Here is a 23,887-nt window from a genome sequence, read left to right as displayed (position 1 = left end):
TCACTGAGGTCAAAGGAACCGAAACAAAGACGAATGATTCTGTTTTAGAAAAAATAAATTAAAAAAACATTTATTTTACAAAAAAAAGTACATTCAGGTAAAGAAATAAATATTTTTACAAATTAAAAAACTTTACACAAATCTGTTGCATGGCTCACATTTTTCTAAAGATGGTTAAATTAAATTGAATTAAAAAGGAAAAGTGCTAAATCCCAACCGGCCGACCTCAGGCCTCCTTCTGATCTTCAGGAAACTTTCTGCAGTTCGGACAAAGTCATTTTGTTTCCTAAAATAAAAACATTAAAGGCAGCGTTTCTACCCCCGGTTGTCCAGGACGACGTTGCCATCTTTGTCTTTGATCCTGAGCCGTCCCGTCGGGTAGCGGGTCTCTTGCCTGCCGTCGCTGTAGACCGTCTTCACGGTGCCGTCTGGGTACTCCCGCCTTTTGAAATCGGCCGTGTGAACCTCCCTCTGGCCCGTGTTGAAATGGATCTCTTTGGTGCCGTCCCTGAAAGGCACAGCACCCGTTTAGATTCAACAACAAACGTTACCAGGTTCCACCTGCTCTAACGTGCTTATTACTTTTTTTTTGGTCATTTCGGACAATAATTGGCAGATTAACTGGCAAGACGACCAGTCGTTGGATGCAGAGGAAGGAAACCAGTTATGTTCACATCGTGTGATTGGACAAGTTAACCTTTTGAACCATCAGTTTAGGGGAGTCGCAGCTCATGGAAACACCGACTTCTTCTTTGTAGGAAGGTAGAAGTTAAAGAGGTTGACCTAAATACTGATGACTTTGTGAGTAACAAACTAATATTTAGTTTTATGTAAAATAAAGCACAGCTGGAGACTGGTACAGTCCTTGTGTTTGTTTATGCTTAAACCGATTAATAATTCAAGCAGAAAAAGTTACCCAACTCCAGGGGTGAACCAGTGTTGGGTTTACATGTAACAACTTATGAAAGAATCTATTCTTAGACACTTTGTTACCAGCAGCCTGTCACAAAGACGCATCATTTGTTCCCATTTCCTTAGTTTCATCTATGAAAAACAGCAAAGAAAACACAGTTTGACAGACAGAAAATAGGATTTCTGCAGCAACAAGGTGATTCCCAAAGAGCTATTAGCTGAAAACTTGGCATATCTCAGCATGGTGTGCAGTGTGTCCTTAAAACATTTGAGGAAACTGGACAAGTGGAGGACAAAAGAAGAAGTGTCAGGCCTAAAAAACTATCTACAGCAGATGAACAGGATCTGAAAGTGATGTCCTTAAGAAAGAGGAAAAAATCCAGCTGTGACCTGACAGGACCTGAGAGATGCATCTGGACCTTCAGCTGATCCATCTACTGTTGGCCCAAGCCTCATCAGAAATGGTCTCCATGGAAGGGTGGCTGTCAAGAAGCCGTTCTTAAGGAAGGGAAACAGGGAGAAAAGGCTGAGCTGTGCCAAATGACACAAGAAGTGGACTGAAAATCAGTGGCAACAGGTCTTATGGAGGGATGAATCCTCCCCAGAGCCCGGACCTCAACATTATTGAAGCAGTGTGGGATCATCTGACAGAGAACGGAACAAAAGGCAGCCCACATCCAAAGAAGAGCTTTGGGATGTCCTTCAAGAAGCCTGGAGAACTATTCCTGAAGACTCCTTAGTTATTTCCTGGAAATATATTAAAGAAATTATTTTTTTCTCATAGCTCTTAAAAGTCCTCACCTCGGATGGAACAACAGAAGCAGCCAGATGAACTGGGATGCTGTTTACTTACGGGTTGACCTGTATGATGGTGCCGTCTGTCAGCACGCTCTCCTCCCTGCCGTCAGGGAACAGGTTCTTCACCGTCTGGTCTGGAAAGGTGATTTCTTTCCGGCCGTCTGGGAAAAGCTTTTCTGGAGCAGCAAACAGTAATATATATATTTATTAATGTTTTACTCCATGTCGGCAGATAACTGAGACGTGCCAAGCTTCAGATACCCCCCAGTGTTGTGTTATAACTCGTTCACCACGTGTTCTCTCACCCGTCTGCTCGTTGGGGAAGTGGAGGACCTCCATGCCGTCGGGGTATGTGATGTGGGTGGTCTGGGCCTCAGCGTAGTAATAAATCTGAGCACAGGGAGCAGAGCCCAGATAAGACTGTTAATGGTTTCATGGCTGAGCTTTCCCACATTCATACTGACCTCAGCCAGTGCTCCTAATTAAGCTCTAAACTACTTTCTGATAAGACTGCTCTGTTTTAAGCCTCAGTGAAGGTGGCTGCTGTTTATGTGGAACTACAGGAGAAAACCAACACTTTGAACGCTGGATCGCAGCTTCAGGACCTTTTTTAAAGCTTCAGATGCTCATGTCTTACAGAGCATCCGCCTCCTGACGTTTAAAGACATTCTGCCACCTCTGTCTCTCCTTAAAGGGATAGTTCAGGGTTTTTTTAAAGTGGGGCTGTGTGGCTGAAAGAAGAAGCAACTCAAACCTAAAAAAGCAGAGCAGTGCAGCGAATGCTGGAGAATCACTGCAGCATCAGATTGTTTCTTACTTTTCTCCATCAAACAACATCTGTGTTGCTCCTGGTATCCTGCTGATCAGCAGAGGTTGATCATACTTACTTAATATCTTCCAGCTGTGCTGTACTTCTCAAAAGATGAACATATTTATATATGTATTTGTGCTTTTCTGGGTTGTAAAAGTGCTCTGTAACTACCTAACTTTCAGCAGGGAGTTTGATTCTCTCTGCTCCACATCAGTTCTTCTTCAGACTCGTACAGATATACTCTGAGTTAGTACCAGAGGTCAATAAGTACGTCACACAGCCTCACTTCAGAAAACCTGAACCCTTTACCTTCTCCTTTTCCTCCCTTGACTCAGGACTGTAACATCGAGCAAAGAAGAGAAAAACTGGCCACATGTCCTGTGCTCCCAATCAACACTTTCTGCTCCTGAGCAAAGCACACGAAGTCCTCTTGTGCACATGACCCGGCTGAGCTTTCCTGAAACATTGAATGACTTTACAAGCGGGTGACGGTCTCACCACTCTTTGGTCGGCTGTGATTTGTTTCGTGTCTCCGTTGAAGAAGGTGACCTTCGCCGACAGCCCGTCTGCTGAAAGCTCCTTCCTGGTCCCGTTGGGGAAGATGATCAGGCGATCGCCACTCGCCAGAACCTTCTCTATCTGAACGCATCAGAACCAGATCTCAGTTAAAACTCGCCTCAGATATTTCAACACATTTATGAAAGCATCAATCTCTGATCCAACTGTTCTTAAGAAGAACTCCACAGTCTGTCACATAACCGATGGGCTCATTTTAATCCCTGAAATCATCATCAAAGCTCCAAAACTTCCCATAAATCACAACTTTTTAATGCTTTAAAGTAAACCGACAGAGCTGCCTTTAATTTTCTCACCTTGCCATCAGGGTGTGTGATAACCTCCTGAGCCGATTCGGGCTCTTCGGTGTCGCTGCTCTCTGCTCGATTTGGCAGCAGATCTATTTTCTGTAACATGAAGACATGAATAAACAACTAATAGAGACCGAGCCTGTGACTCTGAAGAAGATGAGTGGGTTTGAAAAGCCAACACAGATGGATTTAATGCGGGTCATCGCTTCACAGAACCTGCAGTGTTTGCCTCTTACCGGCGAGCCGTCCTGGAAGTGTTCTTGGTTCGGAGGTTTTTCCTGATTCCTGCTGGCAGGTGCTGGCTTCTCCTCCGGCCTCCTGCCAGGTAACGAAGATGAAGAGGAGGATGAGGAGGAAGACTGAGATCCCACCGACCTTCTCAGGCTGCTTTTCATTTCCGCTGTAAAATAATGCAGAAAGATTCTGAACTCTACAGATTCTGGATCAGTCACCAAGCCTTTGATCAGCCTCTCTATGATGGATTTAATCAACCATTGGGATTAAACCGAATGCAGGAAAGTACATTTTGCCACCAGCAGGGGGCACAAAGCTCCTTTTCTTTTTGTGTTGTACGTCTAAATAAAGAAAAACTGCAGAAATAAAAACACCTTTCAGACTGGCCGTACTTTCCACAAAGATCATTAAACTCAACATCTTTCTATCTTCAATTAACGATATTCTGGGAGCTTTAAACAAGTTGGCAAATGTAGCGATCATCCTAAATATGGGGAACATGGTTGTGTCCGACAGTTAATGCAACTCCAATCACTCAAACCAACGCAGGAAGCAGATATCTGGCCCCCTAAAAGCTTATTATACAAATCAGAGATTTTATTCTGCAAACAGCTGCTTGCTGTGCTTCAAAGTTACACTAAAAGTTAACCAAAAGAGCAAAATTATGAGCTGGGAAATCTGAGGGCTGAAAGCCAGAAGAATCGACTTTTTGTTCATCTTTTAATTTTAAGCCGAGATCTGCCTCAGATCCTCGAGCAGATCTGTGTCACAGGTCACAATTTTTCAAGCGATTTCAAAGTGGAAATGGGAAAGAATCTCTGTGGACTGCTCCTGTGGTAAAATCAAACAGGCTCAGTGTTATCGGAGGTTTTTAGTCTTGTTTGATGCAGATTATTGTTCGGTGAACGCCGTCACTTCGTGTCGTCACTTCCAAACGGGAAGCTGTGGCGATGAGGCAAAAACAAAAACTGTAGGGTTCAGTTGGACCTTACAACATGACATCACGACATGGACTGGATCTGGAGTGTTAAACCTCAGTGATATTGTCTTTACATGTGAGAGGGAGCCAGAAAAACCTTTTTACTTCACACCTCCTGTACGGGAGGCAAAGAGAGTGGAGTTTAGGTGCTTCTTTAATCCTTTTCCACTTGAACTGTTTGTATCCTCCATCGATGCTGTCGTGTGCTCTTGTATTTTACCTTTAATGTTTACTTTGTCCACCTAAATTCTAATTTTTAAGACAATCCTGTGATTACCAACAATGATCCCAGAGAACAGTATGAATGGAGGCTCTTGACTGTACCTGCAGCATCTTTGGAGTTTCCTCTGGTGGCTGCAGCAGCGCCACCCTGTGGAGGGCTGCAGCTGCTTCCTCTGGAGTCCAGAGGACTCTGGAAACAAAGAGAAATTTAAAGTTATCAACCTGAAGTGTAACATGGGTTGTTGAGTCTCTCACGATCGTCATTTTGAAAGAATCCAGACGTATATCAATAAGTTAAAATGCCTTCCAGAGCTTCCAGTACACAGAGTGAAAGATTTTAAAATGTAATTACAGCTGGAACTGTAACAGTTCAAGCAAATAAAAACTATAAACCTTAGTCGTGGATTCAATTCATTCATTCTGGTCTGAGCAATAAAAAAAAAGCAGAATATGAGAAATAAAAAGAGATACTCGAGTATAAAGAGGCTCACAGCAAATGTAACTCCTTTGGTCACAGATGGAACATTATTCGCTGATATTCTGGGACCTTCTGATGTTTCCGTGTCCTTCTCTGCTGGGATGGAGCTTTTCTTCAAGGCACCGAGGCGCAGCTTCTCCAGCATTCGAATCTTAAATTAAAAGAAAAATTAGAAAGAGAACAAAAAGAGATGCATGATGGCATCTCATTACTTTAATGGTAGTTCAGCTGTGATGCTTTTTAGGATTTGATTTAGTCAGACAGACCATCAGCAAACAGGAATGGCTCCCTGTGAGCCCTGAGCAGCCGGACATGAGGACACTCACGCTGCCGGGCAGATTACTTCTATTATTATCCATCTATTCTAAGAATAAAGTGACACTTTATAGACTCTTATACGTCTTGCTGAGATCTGATCGGATCACATATCTGGACACAGATTGAATTTTGAAGTAAAAAGGCTGCTCCGGCACCTCTTCCTGGAGAGAGCGGTTCTCCTGGCTGAGGGAGTCGATCTGTTGTCTCAGCCGGCCGTGTGTGGAGGCCCAGCGACTCTCCCTCCTCTTCAGCTCATCCTGCAGGGAGACCAGCTGCTGCTTCAGCGACTGGTGTGAAGGACAAAGATTAAAGGGAATGCTTTAAGATTTGTGGCTTTGGAGCCTGACACATAACCAGATGTTCTCAACGAATCCCTGAATTTTGCACTTTATTCCCAAAGAGACAGAATATTCCTGATCTAATGAAACATTAGAGACTGTTTCCTCCTAAAGTGAACCGTCTAAATGCTCATGAGGGTTTGTTGTTACTGATAAACAGACAAAGCAAACCCGGGAGGAGACAGTTTTCTGCAGCTTACATGGAGAAGTGAGCGCTGACCCTTAAGATTTAAGGGCTTTTTATGTGAAATGCACAGAAGGTGTGAGATTTTCTTCATATGAACCTGGATTTCTTCTCGCTCCTTCTTGTCGGGAATGGCTCTGGCAGCTGATGCGTGCCTCTCAAAAAGTTTGCGCTCCCTCTGCAACTTCCTGTTCTCCTCTTTCTTGTGTTCCTCAAACTTTGCCAGCTCCTCCTTCTTCGTCTGCTCAAATTCCAAACGCTCTTTCCTACATGACAAGGGAAATTGAGCCGGTGAGGAGAGAAAATTCAAAGCAAAGCAAAACACGAGGTTAAAGAAGATTAACTCTTCTTAAGCTGGATGAGAAGAAACCCAAGAAGATTTGCTAAAGTACAAACGAGTATTTCACCTGAGATCCTCCTGCTTTTTCTCATTCTCTTGTCTGAGTTTGCTGAGCGCAGCATTTTCCTTCTTAAATCTTTCAATCTCGATCTCCAGCTCAACCAGCCTCTCTCTGAGCTGTCTGGACTGCGCCTGCTGGCCTGTGGACAAGAACAAACATGACAGAGATACGCAGCACTGCTGGGTTTAATCTGGTGCCAGAGCTCGAAACGCAGGAGCAGAAAGATGAGAAAAGATTTTACTTATTAACAAAATAAGTGTTCGCCTAACCTGTCTCATCTCTTGGCTTCCTGAACTCAGCCAGGGGAGGAGGGACAGGTGCATTCTGGGCTTTTGGCTTCAGCGAGGGGAACAGCCTCGTCATGAGCTGAGAGGCAGGCGGAGGATCAGGCTCCAAGCCCTTATCCACCTCCACAGCTTTGCTCACTGCCACCTTCCTCATCAGAGTCCTCTCCGGTGGAGAAATTCCTCTGGCTGTTGGCCTAGAAACTGGACTAACCTTTGTGCTGTCACTAGATTTAGCGACGGTGGTGTCCTCCAGGTCGTTCCATGTGTCGTCATCATCGAACACAACCTGGCCGTGCCGGCCGTCTCTGTCCTCTATCAGAGTGGAGTCGGTGGGATTCTCCTCCCCATCCTCTTGTGGCACATCCGACTCCGAATCCCCGAAGCTCTCCTCGTCTTGATAAGAGCGCTTGTCATATGGCGGGTTGGACGGTTCGGGGAAGCACGCGCTTCCTTTAACCGTCACCTCCTGCTCTCCAAATTCAGAGCCACTGCCGGACATGTCAGAGACGTCTCTCTCGGCGCCCTGTCCATCCTCGTCCTTCAGAGCTTCGCCTCTCGTCTTCGCCACAGCTGCCCCCGAGTGCACGGACACGCTTTTACACGCCAACCCGTCACCGTCGCTCTTCTTCTTCGCTTCACCGCTTGTCGGCGACTTGATGGGGGTGGAGGAGAGTCGTCTCTCATAGAGTTCAGTGGAAACCTGCTGCTGCCGGTTCTGCTGGTCCATTTGAAGAACCTACAGATACAAATACTTTCAGTAAACGAAGGCATAAACGGTGAAATATCAGGTACATGCTGCTGATCGAACCCATCCTCTCCTTCATCGATCTTTTCTTTCTTAAAGGCGTGTTTTTTATGCCTAAAAGGACACGGCCGACAGTTCAGAGATGAGAGGAAGTGAATGAAAGGGAACAGCCGCACGTTGGGGGTCGCTGTCGGTGCCTTAACCTCGAAGGTCATCAATCAGCAGAGCAGAAAACACAACCACGTGTAAAACGATGCGTCGATAAAAATATCAGAGATTTTAGACGCTCTCATAATATAAATTGATGAATAATTCTAATATTAAATTAATTTAAACAAGTTTTAAATAGATTAGCAGCACGTCGCGTTGTAATTGTTGCGTTTGACCAGTTTTGTCTCCATTTAGCCTTTTTATGACTGGTGTTTAATTTAAGTTTTTTGTGTCTTAAACTTGTGTTATTTTTAACTTCTGATGTTTTATACATATATTTTATTCTGTTTTAGTTTATCGTTGTGCTTATTTCTTGGCCGGACACTCTTGGAAAAGATTATCAATAGTTTTTTTATTTCCTGGTTAAATAAAGGTTAATAAATAATAAAATCTTGCGAAATTAAATTGATATTTTGCCCAGTATCTGGATGGAAAAGGTAGGTAAAAAAGACTAAACTGAGCAAGAATATCATGAATGGAAGAGGAACAAGATTAGAATATTATTTTAAGTGTGCGACTAAATTAAATTAAATTAATTTTAATGAAATTAAATTAAAACAATCTGCTTAAAGCTCCTGAAAGGTGAGCTGTTGCAGGAAGAAAACAGTCTACGTGTGAGTGAGAGTGGCTGCTTTGGAAAGACCAAAATGTACCCTTTTAAACACAAGTGTTGGCTCAGATTTGTGCTTTTCGTGGGTTGAGAGTGAGGATGTAAACAGTAACAGAATGGAGCCCGTAACAAACCCCTTATACAGATATCGGGGCCAGTTAAGGAGAAGATACAACAGAGAGGAAGAAACAAAAAGTAATCTGAGAAAAGCACCTTTTGGACAAAAGAGGAGTTTGATGAGAAGGACAGTTCCTCCGCTGCTTCCTCCAGCAGCTCAAACTCTCCCAGCTCCATGTTTTCCAGATGCCGGTCACACTCCCAGCGTTTGAGCTTCTCCTGGAACGACAACTCAAAGGAATCCTGTGGAACTCCACCCCGCTCCACTGACCCACTTCTCACTTCAGTCGATTCCACTGCTGAAGCAGAACTCTTGTCTTTGGGAGCAGCGTCAGCCGCTCCTAAGGCGCCCACCTGCTTGGTTACAGGGTTTGGCTGCATGTTTGGGGCTCGGCTCCTCAGAGCTTGAGCCGACGGACCCACCTTCCTATTATTCTGCTCCTTTCCTTGCCCCGGTTGATTTTGTTTGGGCGGTCTGCCCCGTGGCTCCGTTTGAATGGACTCTGGACCTTCTGTGTTCTGTTTTTGATGACTACCCAAGACTTTTGTGCGTGCCGCCTTGCTCTCAGCTCTGACGTCCTGAGGCGGCGAGCAGAGTCCCCTTACTCGGTTTTCTTTGTTGAGTATGGCGGTTTTGCGTTGGACGGGAAGCCGCAGGACACCATTTGAACTACCTTTCTGGGTAAAAACAGGCGCCGAGTTGCTGCGGGAGATGACTCTGTCCTGGGGTTTTGGTTGGGGCTGTTGGTCCTTCTTCACCTCGACTTTTTGTACCAAAGCTCTGCGATTGTTGGTAAATCTAGAAAGGCCCTCGCCTCGCTTCAGAAAGGCCCTCTTGGGATGGGCTTTGTCTCCGTCTTGGCTCTGTTGAGGTCAGAAGACACAATTTGTTTGTTGCATCAGTGGTACTGTAACAACCTTGAAATCTTGAGATGTCACAGTCTGGATTGAGCCCAGTGTCACCCACACTGAGCCATATATTAATGTGTTATTCATATACATTTCTCGTGTGTTTTAGCACCAGCTGCTGATGTTTCTGTTTGTACAGAGACTCTTGTTCTATATGAATCTTCCTACCTTTTGCTGCTTCAGCTTCTGCTCTTCCAGCTTCAGCTGCTCCTCCAGCAGCTCCTCAAACGTCTGCTTTCGACCACCGATTCCCGGCCTTATGGGTCTGGAGAGGAGCCACAGAAGGAATAAGACAAATCTGCCAACTCGTACTTATCCAAAATAAATGTCTCAGCATTCACCTGTCCTGGAGGGCTGCGTCCTCCTCTCTGCTCTCAGTCCTAGCTTCACCTTTAGGTTGTTTTAATGTGTCGTCGTGGTCCGGAAAACGACTCGCATCCAAACTTTGCTCCTGATCATCTTGTCTGGAGTTCCACTTGCCTGTAAATAAATCAATGCTATTTAAAGTCTACACAGGCCGAGCTGCAAACTTGCATGACTATAAGTATGAAATGAACATTTCTCACCATCTTCATCGTCGCAGGGATCTTGAGCTCTGGACAGCTGCACCCGTCTGCCGGCCGGCGGGAGCTGTTGCTCCTGTCGGAGGGTGTCACATGGCACCTCCCAACAGGTCGTCTCGGGGCTGTGGTGGAATACGTCTTCGTCCCACTCTGCTCCTGACATCTCTGAGCTCTCTGCGTTTTGTGTGAGACACATTTTAGTTTATTAACGGCACAGGAAGTGAGGATGCGTTCAGGTGCGTTGTGTTTCTGACCTCCTGTGTCATGCTGAGGTCCGTTTACGATCTCCAGCAGCCTCTGCTGCTCCTCCTGGAGGCTCAGCAGCTCCTCCAGCTGATGGGCTTTCAGCTGCTCCTGCATGTGTTGCTGCCATTTCCTCAACTGCACAAACACATGAAACATTATGCCCTAATTACACACATTTTTAATGATTTAAAAAGGTATTTAAACAAGATTACAGCCCGTTTAACTATGACCTAATGTCACCTTTAATCCCATCTGATTTTAAGAGGTTCCTTTATTCCATCCCAACTCCTCTGTTACTCTTTAAGTCCTCAGCAACACAAATAGCTCTTTGCGTGTGATACTAAAAAGAAGCGAGGAGTCTGCAGTGTTTGTATTGCAGGGGTATTATCCCTCTGAACTGTGGGCTATTTTTAGGGGTATTTCACCACCTTTAAGCTCTGGTCTTGGTCTTTATAGGGACGAATCAAATGCAGAATGGTCTTAACCATCCATTTCATCTATGAAAAACAGCAAAGAAAACACAGTTTGACAGACAGAAAATAGGATTTCTGCAGCAACAAGGTGATTCCCAAAGAGCTATTAGCTGAAAACTTGGCATATCTCAGCATGGTGTGCAGTGTGTCCTTAAAACATTTGAGGAAACTGGACAAGTGGAGGACAAAAGTGTCAGGCCTAAAAAACTATCTACAGCAGATGAACAGGATCTGAAAGTGATGTCCTTAAGAAAGAGGAAAAAATCCAGCTGTGACCTGACAGGACCTGAGAGATGCATCTGGACCTTCAGCTGATCCATCTACTGTTGGCCCAAGCCTCATCAGAAATGGTCTCCATGGAAGGGTGGCTGTCAAGAAGCCGTTCTTAAGGAAGGGAAACAGGGAGAAAAGGCTGAGCTGTGCCAAATGACACAAGAAGTGGACTGAAAATCAGTGGCAACAGGTCTTATGGAGGGATGAATCCTCCCCAGAGCCCGGACCTCAACATTATTGAAGCAGTGTGGGATCATCTGACAGAGAACGGAACAAAAGGCAGCCCACATCCAAAGAAGAGCTTTGGGATGTCCTTCAAGAAGCCTGGAGAACTATTCCTGAAGACTCCTTAAAGAAATGACAGAAAGCTGGTCTCAGAGGGTTCAGGCTGCGTTGGAGAATAAAGGAGCTCAGACCAAATATTCACTTTCAAGCTCTTTAGAATTGTACAAACTCTGTTTCTGCCTTAGAGGGTGTAAACATGAAACAAGCTTTAGTAAAAGGCTCCAGTTTTGCTCTTTCTTTTGTCTATGCAGAGAAAACTAACCAAGTAACTAAAAAGAGCAAAAGATGGGGAGATGCACACAGATTGCAACTATCCACACATACATGTAGATGATCTTTCTTGCAACACTTTGCTAAGCAGAATTATAAAGGATGTGAGGAAACTGGACACAAATTGCATCCCAATTGCAACTGATTGTAAAGTAAACAGAATTGAATGTCTGTAACCTAATGTTCATGTGAAAGCTGGTTTATTTGCATTTCATTTGATGGCACTCAGTCTAAGTTTTCTCTTCTTACAGCGTGAGGACCTTGTCTGTCGGTATGACAATAATACATAGTAATATCTGTTTAGGTATGAAAAATCCACAGGGACTTCGGTAAATGTGTGCCTATCTCATCACTTTGCATATTAGTAGAGCGAGCTGTCAGTTTAAGAGTGGGCAGTATTTTAGATGTATTCGTAATCCATACTTAAATTTTTTATTATTCCAGATGATGTAATTACATCTCAAATATCTAAATAAAATATATCAAATGGGTCCCCACCCATACAGCAATAGCATTAAGGCATCAGATTCATGTCCTTACCTGCTCTAGCTTCATCACAAGAGGTAGATCCTGCGGTTTTCTTGCCATTTCATCCAAACTGTCTAACTGTCCTTCCGAAATTCTCGTTGACACGGAGTGAAAATCGTTCAATGGCCTGTCACCTCCAGCCGTCTCTCCTCCAAGTGACGGTGCATATTCACCCACACCGATGCAGCTGCTGTCTGCGGAGGCAGATAGAGGAGCGAAATCTGAGGCAAAGGAGTCGTTTGGCAGCAGCGGGGTGGATCCCAGGGCTGAGTTGTTCCGCAAGGGTCCAGCCAAGTCCGGAGAAGGGCTGAGGATCACACCCGCTCTGGTGCTACTTGGCATCCATCTGGCCAAGATATCCGCCTGGGAGTACTGAAACCCGGCTGGAGATGACATGCTGACCTCGGTGCTTCAGGAAGGGTGTGCTAATCCGGGATTTGAACGAGTGATTATAGTGACACGTTAAGAGTTCATTTCAGCACGAATAAACACTTTTTAACACGCTCTAGGTGATGCCAAGAGCCAAGTAAACTGTATGGTTACTGATTTAGGATGGAATAACATCATCTATTCTTATATGAATCTGGCTTTGACCCAGCAGTGCCAGTTTGAAATGTTTAGCTAATAACGATCTTAAAATTATTTAACAATACAATAAACATCCAAAGGGTGTGACAATATTTATGTAGCATAATATCTAAAAAAAATGCATGACAATGAATTCAGCGTTTTTATTTCAATGTAGCATTTAAAAGGCTTGTCGTACGTGATGTTTATACTTGCTAGTGACGTTCACGTAAGATTCAAAAAGTTTTTAACGGTTGTTACTATGGTAACAATGCAGAGAAATTCACCAAATTATTTCAACATGTCTAAAAACGTGGGAATTACCTGTAATACACGGGAAAAGTGTTCTTCCTGGTTCAAAAGAGAACGTAACACAAACATTACATACAAAAGTTTCGAAGCCTGCCGCCATATCAAAACAAAGCGCGCGAGAGCCAACGACGGTTGGTGCATTATGGGTAATGAAGTTCAATGGAGGGTTTAAACAGTAAGTTTCACAATTTTTTAATGAAATTCTTTTTAAACAACCACAAATTATGACTATATTTATAAAAGGCCATTTAGTTTCATGTGTCTTAAAAGCAACAACTGTAAGAAATGAATTCTGGTTTACTTGAAGGAAAGAAATGTTCGTTTTATTTCCGGTTCAACAGCACTCTAGTAAATATTTCACAATTATGGCCTCTTAAAAAATATAATCTGTCGTATCGTCTAGTTGTAGTTTTGAACAGCATTGTATTTGATTTAGTTGATTAAATTATATTTATACATTATTGTAACACAAGTTTCATAGCAAATATAAGTGAATAATAATTATTCAAAAGGAAGGTAACTTTTATGCTGATATTTGAAGACCGGATGTGGTTTCTGACTGCTGCCATTGGTTAATACAAATATACAAAGTTTCTACTACACGTTCCGGTAACTGAAAGTGAATTGTGTTGAAAAATGGAAAAGGTTATGTGTAATGTCCACGGTAAGTTATGATAACACAATATAGTTGCAGTTAAAATGTTTTAGGAGGCAGAAATTTGAATATCGCTTTGCTTGTTGAAATGCTATTTCCTTTGTGCATGACAGGGCAGTTGATTATATCGATTTAACTCGGGGAGAATAGAAAGGTTATACGATTTGCAAATTGATGTGTTCTCCATTTGTTCATATAGGCACCTTGTGTATGTTAAAAACGGGCGTGAAGGATGGGCCAAGTAAAGGCAAGAGCTTCTACGTTTGCGTTGACAAGCAGAGCTGTGATTTCAGTCAGCAGGCCAGGTATCCACATCACATCTATCGGTAGATTTGTTCCTTTTGAGGCCCCATTATGTCGCTGTAGTCAAGGAAATGTCGCATCAATCTCAGATATGCACGGGCTAACTCCTCTGTAACCTAAACATCTGAATTGTCCCTGTCCTGTGTGATCATTAAATAACTGTTCTGTATGCTTGGTTTTGCAAAGTCATAACTGTCTCTAAGGTACATATGCGGCTAGTCTTATGACCAGTAAGAAATGTAACACAAAAACACATTTTTTGAGTTGTGTTTTTGAAGTTTATCATTATCGCCGACTCCAGCATCTCACCTTCCCACTGCCTCCATCATGAAGATTCAATGGTGGAACTTCAGGCTCTCAGCTACAGTCAACAACAACAGTGCAATCGGTGGGTGTGCATGTGGATTGTTTGAGGGTATTTGTGCAAGGGTTTTGTAACTAATACATCTCCCACTGCACATAATCAAGTTAAGAACATCAATAATGAATCCAAGGCTCTTTTTTTTGTCCCCTCAGGCTGTACTACAGGTGTATTGTGGGTAAAAAAGCTGGCCAGAGATGGTGTGGAAACGTGCCTTGGATTGCAGTAAGACTTCACCAAACACACTCTTATTTACATGCCTTTTATACTTTTGTCATCGGTTCATATGAGAGTATTTTGCCCTGAGCAACGCTTTATCATCCCCAAACCTGTTAAATTCATCCAGATGTTTAAGAAAAAGATTGAATACTTACTTTTCACCTTTTTATCTACTTTTTCTTTAAGCTTTCTATAACTAATGACCCCCAAAATACTTAAAAACCATGAATAGATATTCCGTATTCATGTATTGGTGCACATTATTGGTGCTTCTTATATACGTATGTCTCTTAAATACAAACTATCTGCATGTGATTAGAGTGGCAACAGTTTTGTCACATTTCTTGCTAACAGGTAAAATAATCTCAACCCACTCTGCTAACTGATTTAAAAACAATTCAATGATTCCACACATTCATTTAGTGAGGATTCAGTGCTTTGCTGCTTTTCTTTGTCTTTAAATAGATTTTTAAAAAGATCAGCAAAGAAATAAACATTATTTTATTATTATTTTATTGGTTGTAAACTGTGGGTCTGCACATGATGTAGCATCCATGCAACTGATTTCTGGAACACACTTTCCTTAACTTACTGTATTTTTAAAAAGCTTGTTGTCTGTAATTATAGCAGCCAGAAAAAGAAAAGAGGAGCCCTCTGTCTGACACTCTGCTTCAGCCATCCTGCATCCCACCTGTCAGAAACCCCTTTAAAGCTCCCAGCAAGACGACCAAGGACTCCGAGTGGAGAAAGATGCAAGTTGGTGGACGTGAGCAGAGAGATGAAGAGAAGAAAAGCAGTGAAACAAGTCACAAAGACAAATGTCAGAAGGAAAATGTAGGTGCTGAAGGTGCAGGAAAAGAAGAGAAGGAGGGAAAGCTGAATGCTTCTGATACTTATCGAGGTAAAGAGCTTCCACCAGGGATGAAGGTAAAGAAGAGGGTTTCAAGTGAGGACAGCAGCAACTCTAAAGCCAACCGTGTGGAAGAGATTACAAATAAGACACAAGACGTGACTAAGGAGAAGCATGTTGAGCAGGAAGAAGCCAGTAAGAATATTCCTCCACCTGAAGTTGAGGATGTGCACTTTGAGAAAATAAATAAAACCTCCCCGAAGAGTGCGCCTCACCAACCAATCGATGAAGAAACCCACCTGGTGAATCAAACTGAACCCACAGAACAAAGGAGCTGTGCTAAATCTGCTGCCAGCAGGTGCAGTCAGGCCTCCACAGACTCTGGTTGTGGTGTTTCATCTGATGTGGAGGCCGATAAAACTGAAACGCACCAAGATGATGATGATGATGATGATGTCGTGTTGGTGTCCGTGAAACCTGCGACTCACAAAAGTTCTCCAGTGTCTGCTGTCCAAAAGCCTTTAACCAGCTTCCCTGGGTTCCAGTCAGCAGCTAAGGTGGGAGATCCTAAAGGGATGCACAGCCTGCTCGCTGCTCAGCTCAAACAGAAAAAGGTGAGTGGTTGGAAACCTGATTTGGTTTAGAGCTCAGAGCATTACATCTGAAAACATGGGGTAACTGCAGAGTTTTGCAGCCATGATGACCTGACTTACAAAATATTGAAACAGAGGTTCGCCTCGATGCGTTTCTGTGTATAATTCTCTGTCTGTATCTGTCTGAACCCCCATTAAAGGCCACTCTGTCTTCAGTGAATGTGGCGGCTCTGCCAGATAATGGAGAGCGGTTGAAGACGCAGGTCAAAGAGCTGGAGGAAGCGCTGGAGTCACTGAGCCTCGCTGCTGCTTCTCAGCCTGGTGAGAGTTGCGTTTTTTTAGCATTTCGCTGCTGTTTCAGTTTCCTTGGTTTTTCCATCAAGACTTCCACTTTGGCCCTCAATTAATCAGAAGCAGATTATAGATTGAGATGGGATCTTAATTGTTGTCCTTGTGTTCTCTGAAAAAGAACAATACAAGAAAGTAAATTAAGTTAGATTGGATTTAATTTGCAAATCACTTTCAGAGTCTGCGGATGGATGTAAAGGCAACTATTCTGGCACCAGCAGCACCCACGTCAACCCATTCAGTCGTCAGGGTGGAACCGTCCTGCTCCCCTCGCCCCCCGCCCCAGGCCCCCTTCAACACCAGGCATCTGGCAGCTCTCTGGGGCTCCAGCTGAGCCAGGGATGCACACAGATGTATGGAGGTACGTCATAAATGGATTATATTCTCTTATTCAGTTTTTTTTTCCTTTTATTTCTGGTTCATACCTACCACAGCGCTTTGTTCTACATGTTTCTAGCAGACCTACAGATGCAAGCCTTTTATGGCGGCAGGATGACCAACGATCGTCTTCTGGCGGTGAAGAATGCCACCTGTGAAGCCATCGACCACCTTCACAAATCCCTGGAGTCCTGTCCTGACCCTGAGACCGAGTCCCCAGATCCCAAAGGCATCAAGGTTTCACACTTCATTCCCTCATAAAATCTTTTTCTGCTAATTCCATTCTGTCCAAACCTCATTGAAGCTCATATGTCGTGGTTGACTCTCCTGTCCACATACTTTATGTTTATGTCTATGTCTTTAGCAGACGCCTTTATCCAAAGCGACTTACAAATGAAGATACATACTTCCGTGCACTTTAACTTTGGACTGTTTTTATGCTCCAACTTTTTGTCAAAAATTTCACAGAGGACCATTTTCCTGTTTGAACACGACAGCTCACCAGGTGCAAAGCTCTTACTATAGAGGGATAGTTGGTGCAGAACTCTGATGTTAACAGACTGGATCTCCCGCTGTGTCAGTTAAACGTCAGTAGAGCTTGTCAGGCTTAAATAGGAGAAAGTTTAAAAGTTAGACACACTGAATAAAACCTGTGAAGTGAGGACTGTTACTGCAGCAGAATTTGGATTGACACGGTCAGAAATTAAACATTGCTCTAGGACAGATGTTCTTTTGCAGAGATGTGTGATTTCTTTTGACTGGATCATTGTGTTGCTACGGTAACGCTGCTTTTCTGTGATTGGTTGGGCAGGTTTCACTCCTGGCCCACCAGAGGAGGGCTCTGGCTTGGCTGCTCTGGAGAGAAACGCAGAATCCCTGCGGAGGAATTCTGGGTAATTTTATTTTTTATCATCTTTCTATCTTTTGTACGTGATTTATTGAAACGTTAAGCAACACTTGGTCATATATAGATAGTGTGATAGATCAAACTGATGTTATTTATTTATTTTCTTATAAAAAATAATACTTTTAGCTGATTTCTTACACTTTTTAGAGGATGTAAGAAGTCATAAAGCTGTTGATGATGGGTTTGGTTTCCCACATCTTTTACAAAATAGTCTTCTTAAAGAAATAAATCAATAAAATGATATAATTTGCTCTGAGCCTGAGGATACTGTACTCTGTGGGGTGTTGGTGAAGCATCACATTGTGTCTTCTTGTTTCTACCTTTGCTCTGGATTTAGCGGACGACATGGGTCTGGGGAAGACTCTGACCATAATCTCTCTCATTCTGGCCCAGAAGAAGAAGACTGAAAAAGATGCAAAGAAAGAAGAGAAGAAGCCTGAAAGCTGGCTATCGAAAACCGGTGATTAGAGCCTTTTATCACTCTGACATACGTGATACAGCTGGGTAAACTTATGTCACTCGTTTGAAATGTCTCTTTGTTTTTGTATTTGCTTTTTTTCCATCCAGACTCCAGCCTTGTTGTCTCTAAAGGCACTCTGGTCATCTGTCCTGCCTCTCTGATTCACCACTGGAAGAAGGAGATCGACAGACATGTTAAGACAGGCATGCTGACCGTGTACCTGTACCACGGCGCCAGCCGTGAGAAAAGTGCCAGAGTGTGAGAAACACACACACCAATGCTGATTTATCTCTTTCTTGTAATGCAGTCACTTCCTGTTGTCTTTATATCCACACAAAGTTCTCATTTTGACTATGTGACTCTCTGAGAAAAGTAAATGTATCCATGAATTTGTCCCTCAGGCTGGCAGGTTATGATGTGGTGGTGACCACGTACAGTCTGGTCTCTAAGGAGATTCCAGTCCAGAAGGAGGAGGCAGATAACCCCAGCAAAGATCCCAAGGTAAATACCACGTTTAAGACAGAAAGCAAAACCTCTTCAGTGCCACAATCTGCAAATGAGGCCTGATGTGGGTTCTCTCCGGGTCCTCCAGCTTCCCCCCACCATCCTGAAACATGCATGTCAGGTTAATTGGTGACTCATGGTTGCTTGTGTCTGTGTGGCCCTGTGATGGACTGGCGACCTGCCTCTCACCCAATGACAGCCGGGCCCTAAATTGGATTAACGGAAAAGATAGAAATAGAAAATGAATGGATGGAATTTGCAAATGCAAAATAATTCACATCATCATCACCAAAAACCCCATACACGCCTCATCTCGTGTCATCTTTCATCAGCCGTCACGCTCGGCTCCTCTAATGCGAGTGGCTTGGGCCCGCGTGGTTCTGGATGAAGCCCACAACATCAAAAATCCCAAAGTGCAGACCTCCATGGCCGTGTGTCAGCTGAGAGCCGGCGCCCGGTGGGCCGTCACCGGCACGCCGATCCAGAACAACCTGCTGGATATGTACTCTCTGCTCAAGTAGGTCACGGGTTGTTCTTTGTATTATTTCAGCTGTCCAAAATGCTAATTATGTCCAATTACAAAGATGTGTTTAAGATTGTATAAAAGGTTCATTCATAATTTATTCAGGTGGCATTTTGACCTGAACTTTGTCTAGAATCCAGGAAAAAAATCATTTTTTCCTCACAGCTCATGAAGGATGAAGCAAAAGTTCCTTAAAAATTGTTGCCAAAGTAGCCACGACAAATCTGTTTTACAAATCAACTCAAATTGGTTTAAAATATGCTTTAATATCTTTTGAAAGATTAAACATAAGGGTGCAAAATCCCCACAGCGTAACAGTTTAATAGAGTTAGCATTTGGGATTGTAGTCACATGACGTCAGTGTGGTTGAGAGTTTGTTCATTCAGCTTCTGCCCTTCAGGTTTCTTCATTGCGCTCCATTTGATGAGTACAAACTCTGGAAAGCTCAGGTGGACAACGGCTCCAAAAGAGGCCGAGAGAGACTCAACCTCCTGACGAGGAGCCTGCTGCTGCGACGGACCAAAGCCGAGCGGGACTCCTCAGGAAACCCTCTGGTAGAGGCTCGCACTCACTCACTGATGCATTTAACATGAATCTTGCACCACATCAGAGTTTCCTTTTAAAGACTCCATCTTTGCTTTAGTCTTTACATGGAGACCGAGTGTCTGATAGTTGTGGCATAATGGAAAATTGAGTTGGTTCAGACGTTAAGTTTGTGTGTTTAGTTCAGTCAAAAATCCCCCTTTTTGGCCCTGGCTGAAGAGAAATGTTGAATGTTTCAGGTGTCTCTTCCCAGTCGGACCTGCGAGGTGCATCAACTGAAACTCTCAGAGGAGGAGCAGGCCGTGTATGATGTGGTGTTCGCTCAGTCCAGGTGAACCAACATATTCTCTTTGTTTTTACAGTCGGATCCAGTCGTCTTTCATTTCTTAAATAACCCATTTCTGCAGATTCAGAGCCTTTCCAGCTTCATGTTTCTTATTCAGTCACTGAGGATCAAACAAAAGCACATGAAAACAATGAATGACTCTGGGTTGATGGTCTTTTTCTTTAGATCCACTCTGCAGAAATACCTGAAGAAACATGAAGAAACTGATGTGAGCAAAGCAAACGCCTCCAGCACCAATCCTTTTGATAAAGGTCAGACTGCATTGGGTTGTTTTATTATCCTTTCAAAGAGCACGTGAATTTTTCTGTTGGAAGTAAATGAAATCTGATGTTTTTACGAGCTTTTGTCTTGTAACCAGTGTTGGTTTATAAGTAACAGCCTGCTTTTACTCCAGTGGCTCAAGAGTTCGGTGTGTCCCAGCCTGGTGCTGCTGCTGCGTCCGGCTCTCAGCAGCCTCAGCAGGCGTCCAGCACCATCCACATCCTGTCCTTGCTGCTGCGCCTCAGACAGTGCTGCTGTCACCTCTCACTCCTTAAAAAGGTACGTGCGCACGTGTTTCCTTTTGGGTCTGCCTAGTGCAGGCATTCATTTCCTCCTTTCTGCTCAGACGCTGGACCCGACGGAGCTGCAGGGTGATGGCATTGTTCTGTCTCTGGAGGAGCAGCTCAATGCTCTCTCGCTGTCCTCCAGCCCCTCTGCATCAGGCCCCGACCCCAAAGACACGGTGGCCCTCAATGGCACCCGCTTCCCCTCGCAGCTGTTTGAGGACACCAGTAAAAGCACCAAAGTGAGTAACAGCTGTCAGCAGCACCCAAACATGACGGTTACCTCGGATACCGTATTTCCTGCACTATAAGGCGCACCCTCAATTATGGGGTCTATTTCTGTACTGAACCCATACACCTGATTATAAGGCGCATGCTAAAACATATAGTCTACAAAAAAAAAAAAGGTCACGGAAGCAAAACAGTGAGTTTATTCCAACTTTATTCTAGTATCTACTATTATTCTACTATTTAACAATACTCAGATGATTTTTTATCATTCTCGAGTGACGGAAGTGGCCAGGTGCCATTAATTTCCAATGTACAGAGCGAAGAGGCGCGGCAAAAGTGAACGTGGCGGTGAGCGGTGGGGCTTAGTTCAAAATGGCGGTATCCGTGACAGATTTTGGGATCCGGTGCACACATAAGGTGCACTGGATTATATGGCGCATGGGCGATTTTTGTGAAAATGTAAGGCTTTTAGGTGCGCCTTATGGTGCGGAAAATACGGTATTTTCATAGCTCATGTGTTTGAATCAGCGGGTCTGATGATTTATAATGTTTTTGTTTTTTTTCCTCTTTTAAAAAGAGCTGATGTAGACAATAAGTTTGTGTTTATCGGTACAAAAGCTACTTTTCCTGAGTTGTGCTCTTTAATGAAAATAACAATTCAGTTGCTTCTTCCCCAAATATCCAGATTTCTGCTCTCACCTCTGAGCTGGTGGCAATCAGAGAGAAGAATGACAATCAGAGAAGGTAAAACAATAACACTTCACACCCAGCTCAGACTCCATTTTTCATCCCATACACAGAGTTATATCTTTAATTTTAATCTATCGGTCACACCATCTGGTCCACTTGCAGTCTCAAGGTACATTTTCTCAGAACTTTGAAGGACTCTCGCTGCCTCAGAGGAGAATGTGATGATCTGTTTCTGCCCACGTATTTAGATCTCTGTGCGTCTTCATGATCTTTCAAAGGGAGTACGCATTAGTTAACCTGTTTAATGTGACCTTACGATGGCGTCTCCCGTCCCGTGTTGTGCAGTGTGATCGTATCGCAGTGGACCAGCATGCTCAACATCGTAGCTGTTCATCTGCGGCAGATGGGCTTCAGATATGCAGTTATCGACGGGACTGTCAACCCCAAACGCCGCATGGACCTGGTGGAAGAATTCAACACCAGCCCTAAAGGACCACAGGTGTGTTGTGACCCTTAAACAGCAGATTTAGGTTAGGCTGTTTTTTTTTGTTTGTTTGTGATGGTTGTAGTTTAATGCTTTAATGCAGATGTTGAGCTTTTTCTGTTTTAGCTTTGCTAAATTAGTTCAAATGAGCATTCCTAAGAGCTTGAATAAGGGCCGCTGGACTTCTTCTTGGATCTTTAATAAGTTTCACCTCCCATCTGAAAGGCGTCTTCAGTTCTAAACTAGTTGGTGGGCAGCATCGGCTCTTAAGCAGTAGAGGGGCGTTTATGTGTGTCGTTTAAGTCCTTATTCAAGCAGCAGATGACTGCTAAAGCACCAAGAACTATAATATTTGGCAGCAATGTAGCATAAGATGTTTTTTAAAAAAAAACTCTGTACGCAGATGTCAAATATGACCCAAGAAATTGATTTTGAAGCCTGAAAATTTGATGTGTAGGAACCCCGATGCAGAGAGGAATGCAACAGATGTCGACAATATCAAACTTAAAAGATTTTTTAGAATCAGCTTTCGGGTGTTTTTAAGGAAGAATATAACCTCACAATCACTGTAACTCTCCTGTTTGTTTACAACTTGGTTCTTTTAACATACAGTCTGAACTGCCATGTGTTTGATTTTATTATTTACTTTATTTTCACCAAAGGTGATGCTGGTTTCTCTTTGTGCTGGAGGGGTTGGACTCAATCTTATCGGTGGAAATCACCTCTTCCTCATTGACATGCACTGGTAAGGTTCATTTTGGCGTGTAGAAAAACGTGTAGCCAGTTGAATTACTGATTTTACTCACCTTTCCATGCTAAAGTACCCTTTTACTTTGTTTTATGCTAAATTTCTTCTGATATGAATAAAGCTTTTAGCTAAAGAGTCTGAATAATTTGACCTTCTTCTGTTTGCATGTTAGCTGCCACTTTAGCTAGAGCATTTTACTCGATTCAAAATGCATTTTCATTAGAAGTAAGCAATTCTGCAGTGGTTAATATGTTGAAATACACATCAAACTATCTCGAGCACATGTTACAAAATGCAGTTTGGTGCCGTTACATTAACTAAGTCGTCACAAATGTTTGACATGGACAACAAAAGCAGGGTTTCTTTTTTTAACCTCTAGTTCTTGAACACTTTTGGCAGGAACCCAGCGTTGGAGGATCAGGCCTGTGACCGAATCTATAGAGTTGGACAACGTAGAGATGTCACCATCCACAGGTAATAAGCTACTCACTGTCCCAACATACACGATTGTTGGATAAAAAAGACAATATTGAGGAAAATGTGCCACAATGTAAAGTGAGAAGATACAGTTCAAGTTACCTAAAACAGACATCAGATTTCCTGGTAATGTGAGCAGGAATGACATTTTTAGTTTGTACTAATGAAGCAAGCCCTTGTCACTACTGTGCTGAAACTGAATGTGTTTGTATCAGGTTTGCGTGCGAAGGCACAGTAGAGGAGAAGATTGCAACGCTGCAGTTAAAGAAGAAGGAGTTGGCCAAGAATGTGCTTTCAGGAACAGGAAGCACTCTCTCCAAACTCTCCCTGGCTGATCTCAGAATCATTTTTGGTGTCTGAGAGGAGAGTACCAAGGCTGTTGCCATCCTTGCAAACCAGAAACTACTATTATGTTTGTTTGTACGTGTGCAGGATCTTTGGAATATCTTCAAACAACTAAATGAGCTTGAGGTAATAAATTACCTTAATTCTCGTGAGTTTCCCCTGATTTTACTTTTCAAAGGCAAAGCTTGTAACCAACTTCGTTTTACTTCACTGCCCTCCACATTTTAATTTAATTTATTTTTCCAGAGAAAATTGCAAGTGCAGAGACTGTTTGTTAACCTGAAAAAGTTTCATGATTGAATACAAATGCTACAGCTTTATTTCAGTTTTTTTTTTTTATCCCGAATGATGCTTTACAGCACATAATCCAATGGTTAAAATGTTATTTTATTTTAATTTGTAGATGATATTTAGATATGTTAAACTGTATTTTAGTATAAT

At 43.2% G+C, this 23,887-nt stretch overlaps 2 protein-coding genes across 3 annotated transcripts; one reads left to right on the top strand and one right to left on the bottom strand.

Moving 5' to 3' along the window:
- Window positions 1–100: 100 nt before the first annotated feature.
- On the bottom strand, window positions 101–12,494 carry cpap (centrosome assembly and centriole elongation protein). Its single transcript, XM_072396852.1, has 18 exons — window positions 12,070–12,494; window positions 10,237–10,363; window positions 9,986–10,156; window positions 9,761–9,899; window positions 9,588–9,684; window positions 8,607–9,374; window positions 6,811–7,564; window positions 6,548–6,680; window positions 6,241–6,406; window positions 5,774–5,905; window positions 5,314–5,451; window positions 4,925–5,012; window positions 3,624–3,787; window positions 3,394–3,483; window positions 3,020–3,160; window positions 2,016–2,100; window positions 1,766–1,886; window positions 101–508 (listed from the first exon to the last, which is right to left on the bottom strand). Exons 1-18 carry the CDS (start codon window positions 12,451–12,453, stop codon window positions 316–318), a joined length of 3,891 nt encoding a protein of 1,296 aa, XP_072252953.1. The 5' UTR covers window positions 12,454–12,494; the 3' UTR covers window positions 101–315.
- Window positions 12,495–13,499: 1,005 nt separating this feature from the next.
- ttf2 (transcription termination factor, RNA polymerase II) lies at window positions 13,500–23,796 on the top strand. Of its 2 annotated transcripts, none has more exons than XM_072397462.1 (23): window positions 13,500–13,600; window positions 13,791–13,896; window positions 14,196–14,282; window positions 14,411–14,480; window positions 15,105–15,938; window positions 16,118–16,238; window positions 16,444–16,626; window positions 16,726–16,880; window positions 17,455–17,536; window positions 17,888–18,010; window positions 18,118–18,268; window positions 18,412–18,511; window positions 18,847–19,031; window positions 19,438–19,591; window positions 19,820–19,911; window positions 20,092–20,177; window positions 20,321–20,466; window positions 20,534–20,713; window positions 21,388–21,446; window positions 21,738–21,891; window positions 22,539–22,621; window positions 23,024–23,098; window positions 23,317–23,796. In XM_072397462.1, the coding sequence occupies exons 1-23, from the start codon at window positions 13,573–13,575 to the stop codon at window positions 23,459–23,461; spliced, it is 3,399 nt and encodes a 1,132-aa protein (XP_072253563.1). In that variant the 5' UTR covers window positions 13,500–13,572; the 3' UTR covers window positions 23,462–23,796. The 2 variants fall into 2 exon arrangements, with proteins under 2 accessions (XP_072253563.1, XP_072253562.1); XM_072397461.1 differs by having other exon boundaries at window positions 16,723–16,880.
- The last annotated feature ends 91 nt before the right edge of the window (window positions 23,797–23,887 follow it).

The sequence above is a fragment of the Leuresthes tenuis genome, unplaced genomic scaffold (assembly GCF_036924035.1).
Source record: "Leuresthes tenuis unplaced genomic scaffold, fLeuTen1.0.hap1 SCAF_12, whole genome shotgun sequence".
Lineage (NCBI taxonomy): Eukaryota > Metazoa > Chordata > Actinopteri > Atheriniformes > Atherinopsidae > Leuresthes > Leuresthes tenuis.
Note: the sequence above shows the minus strand (reverse complement) of the source record. Positions and strands in the feature narration are given on the sequence as shown.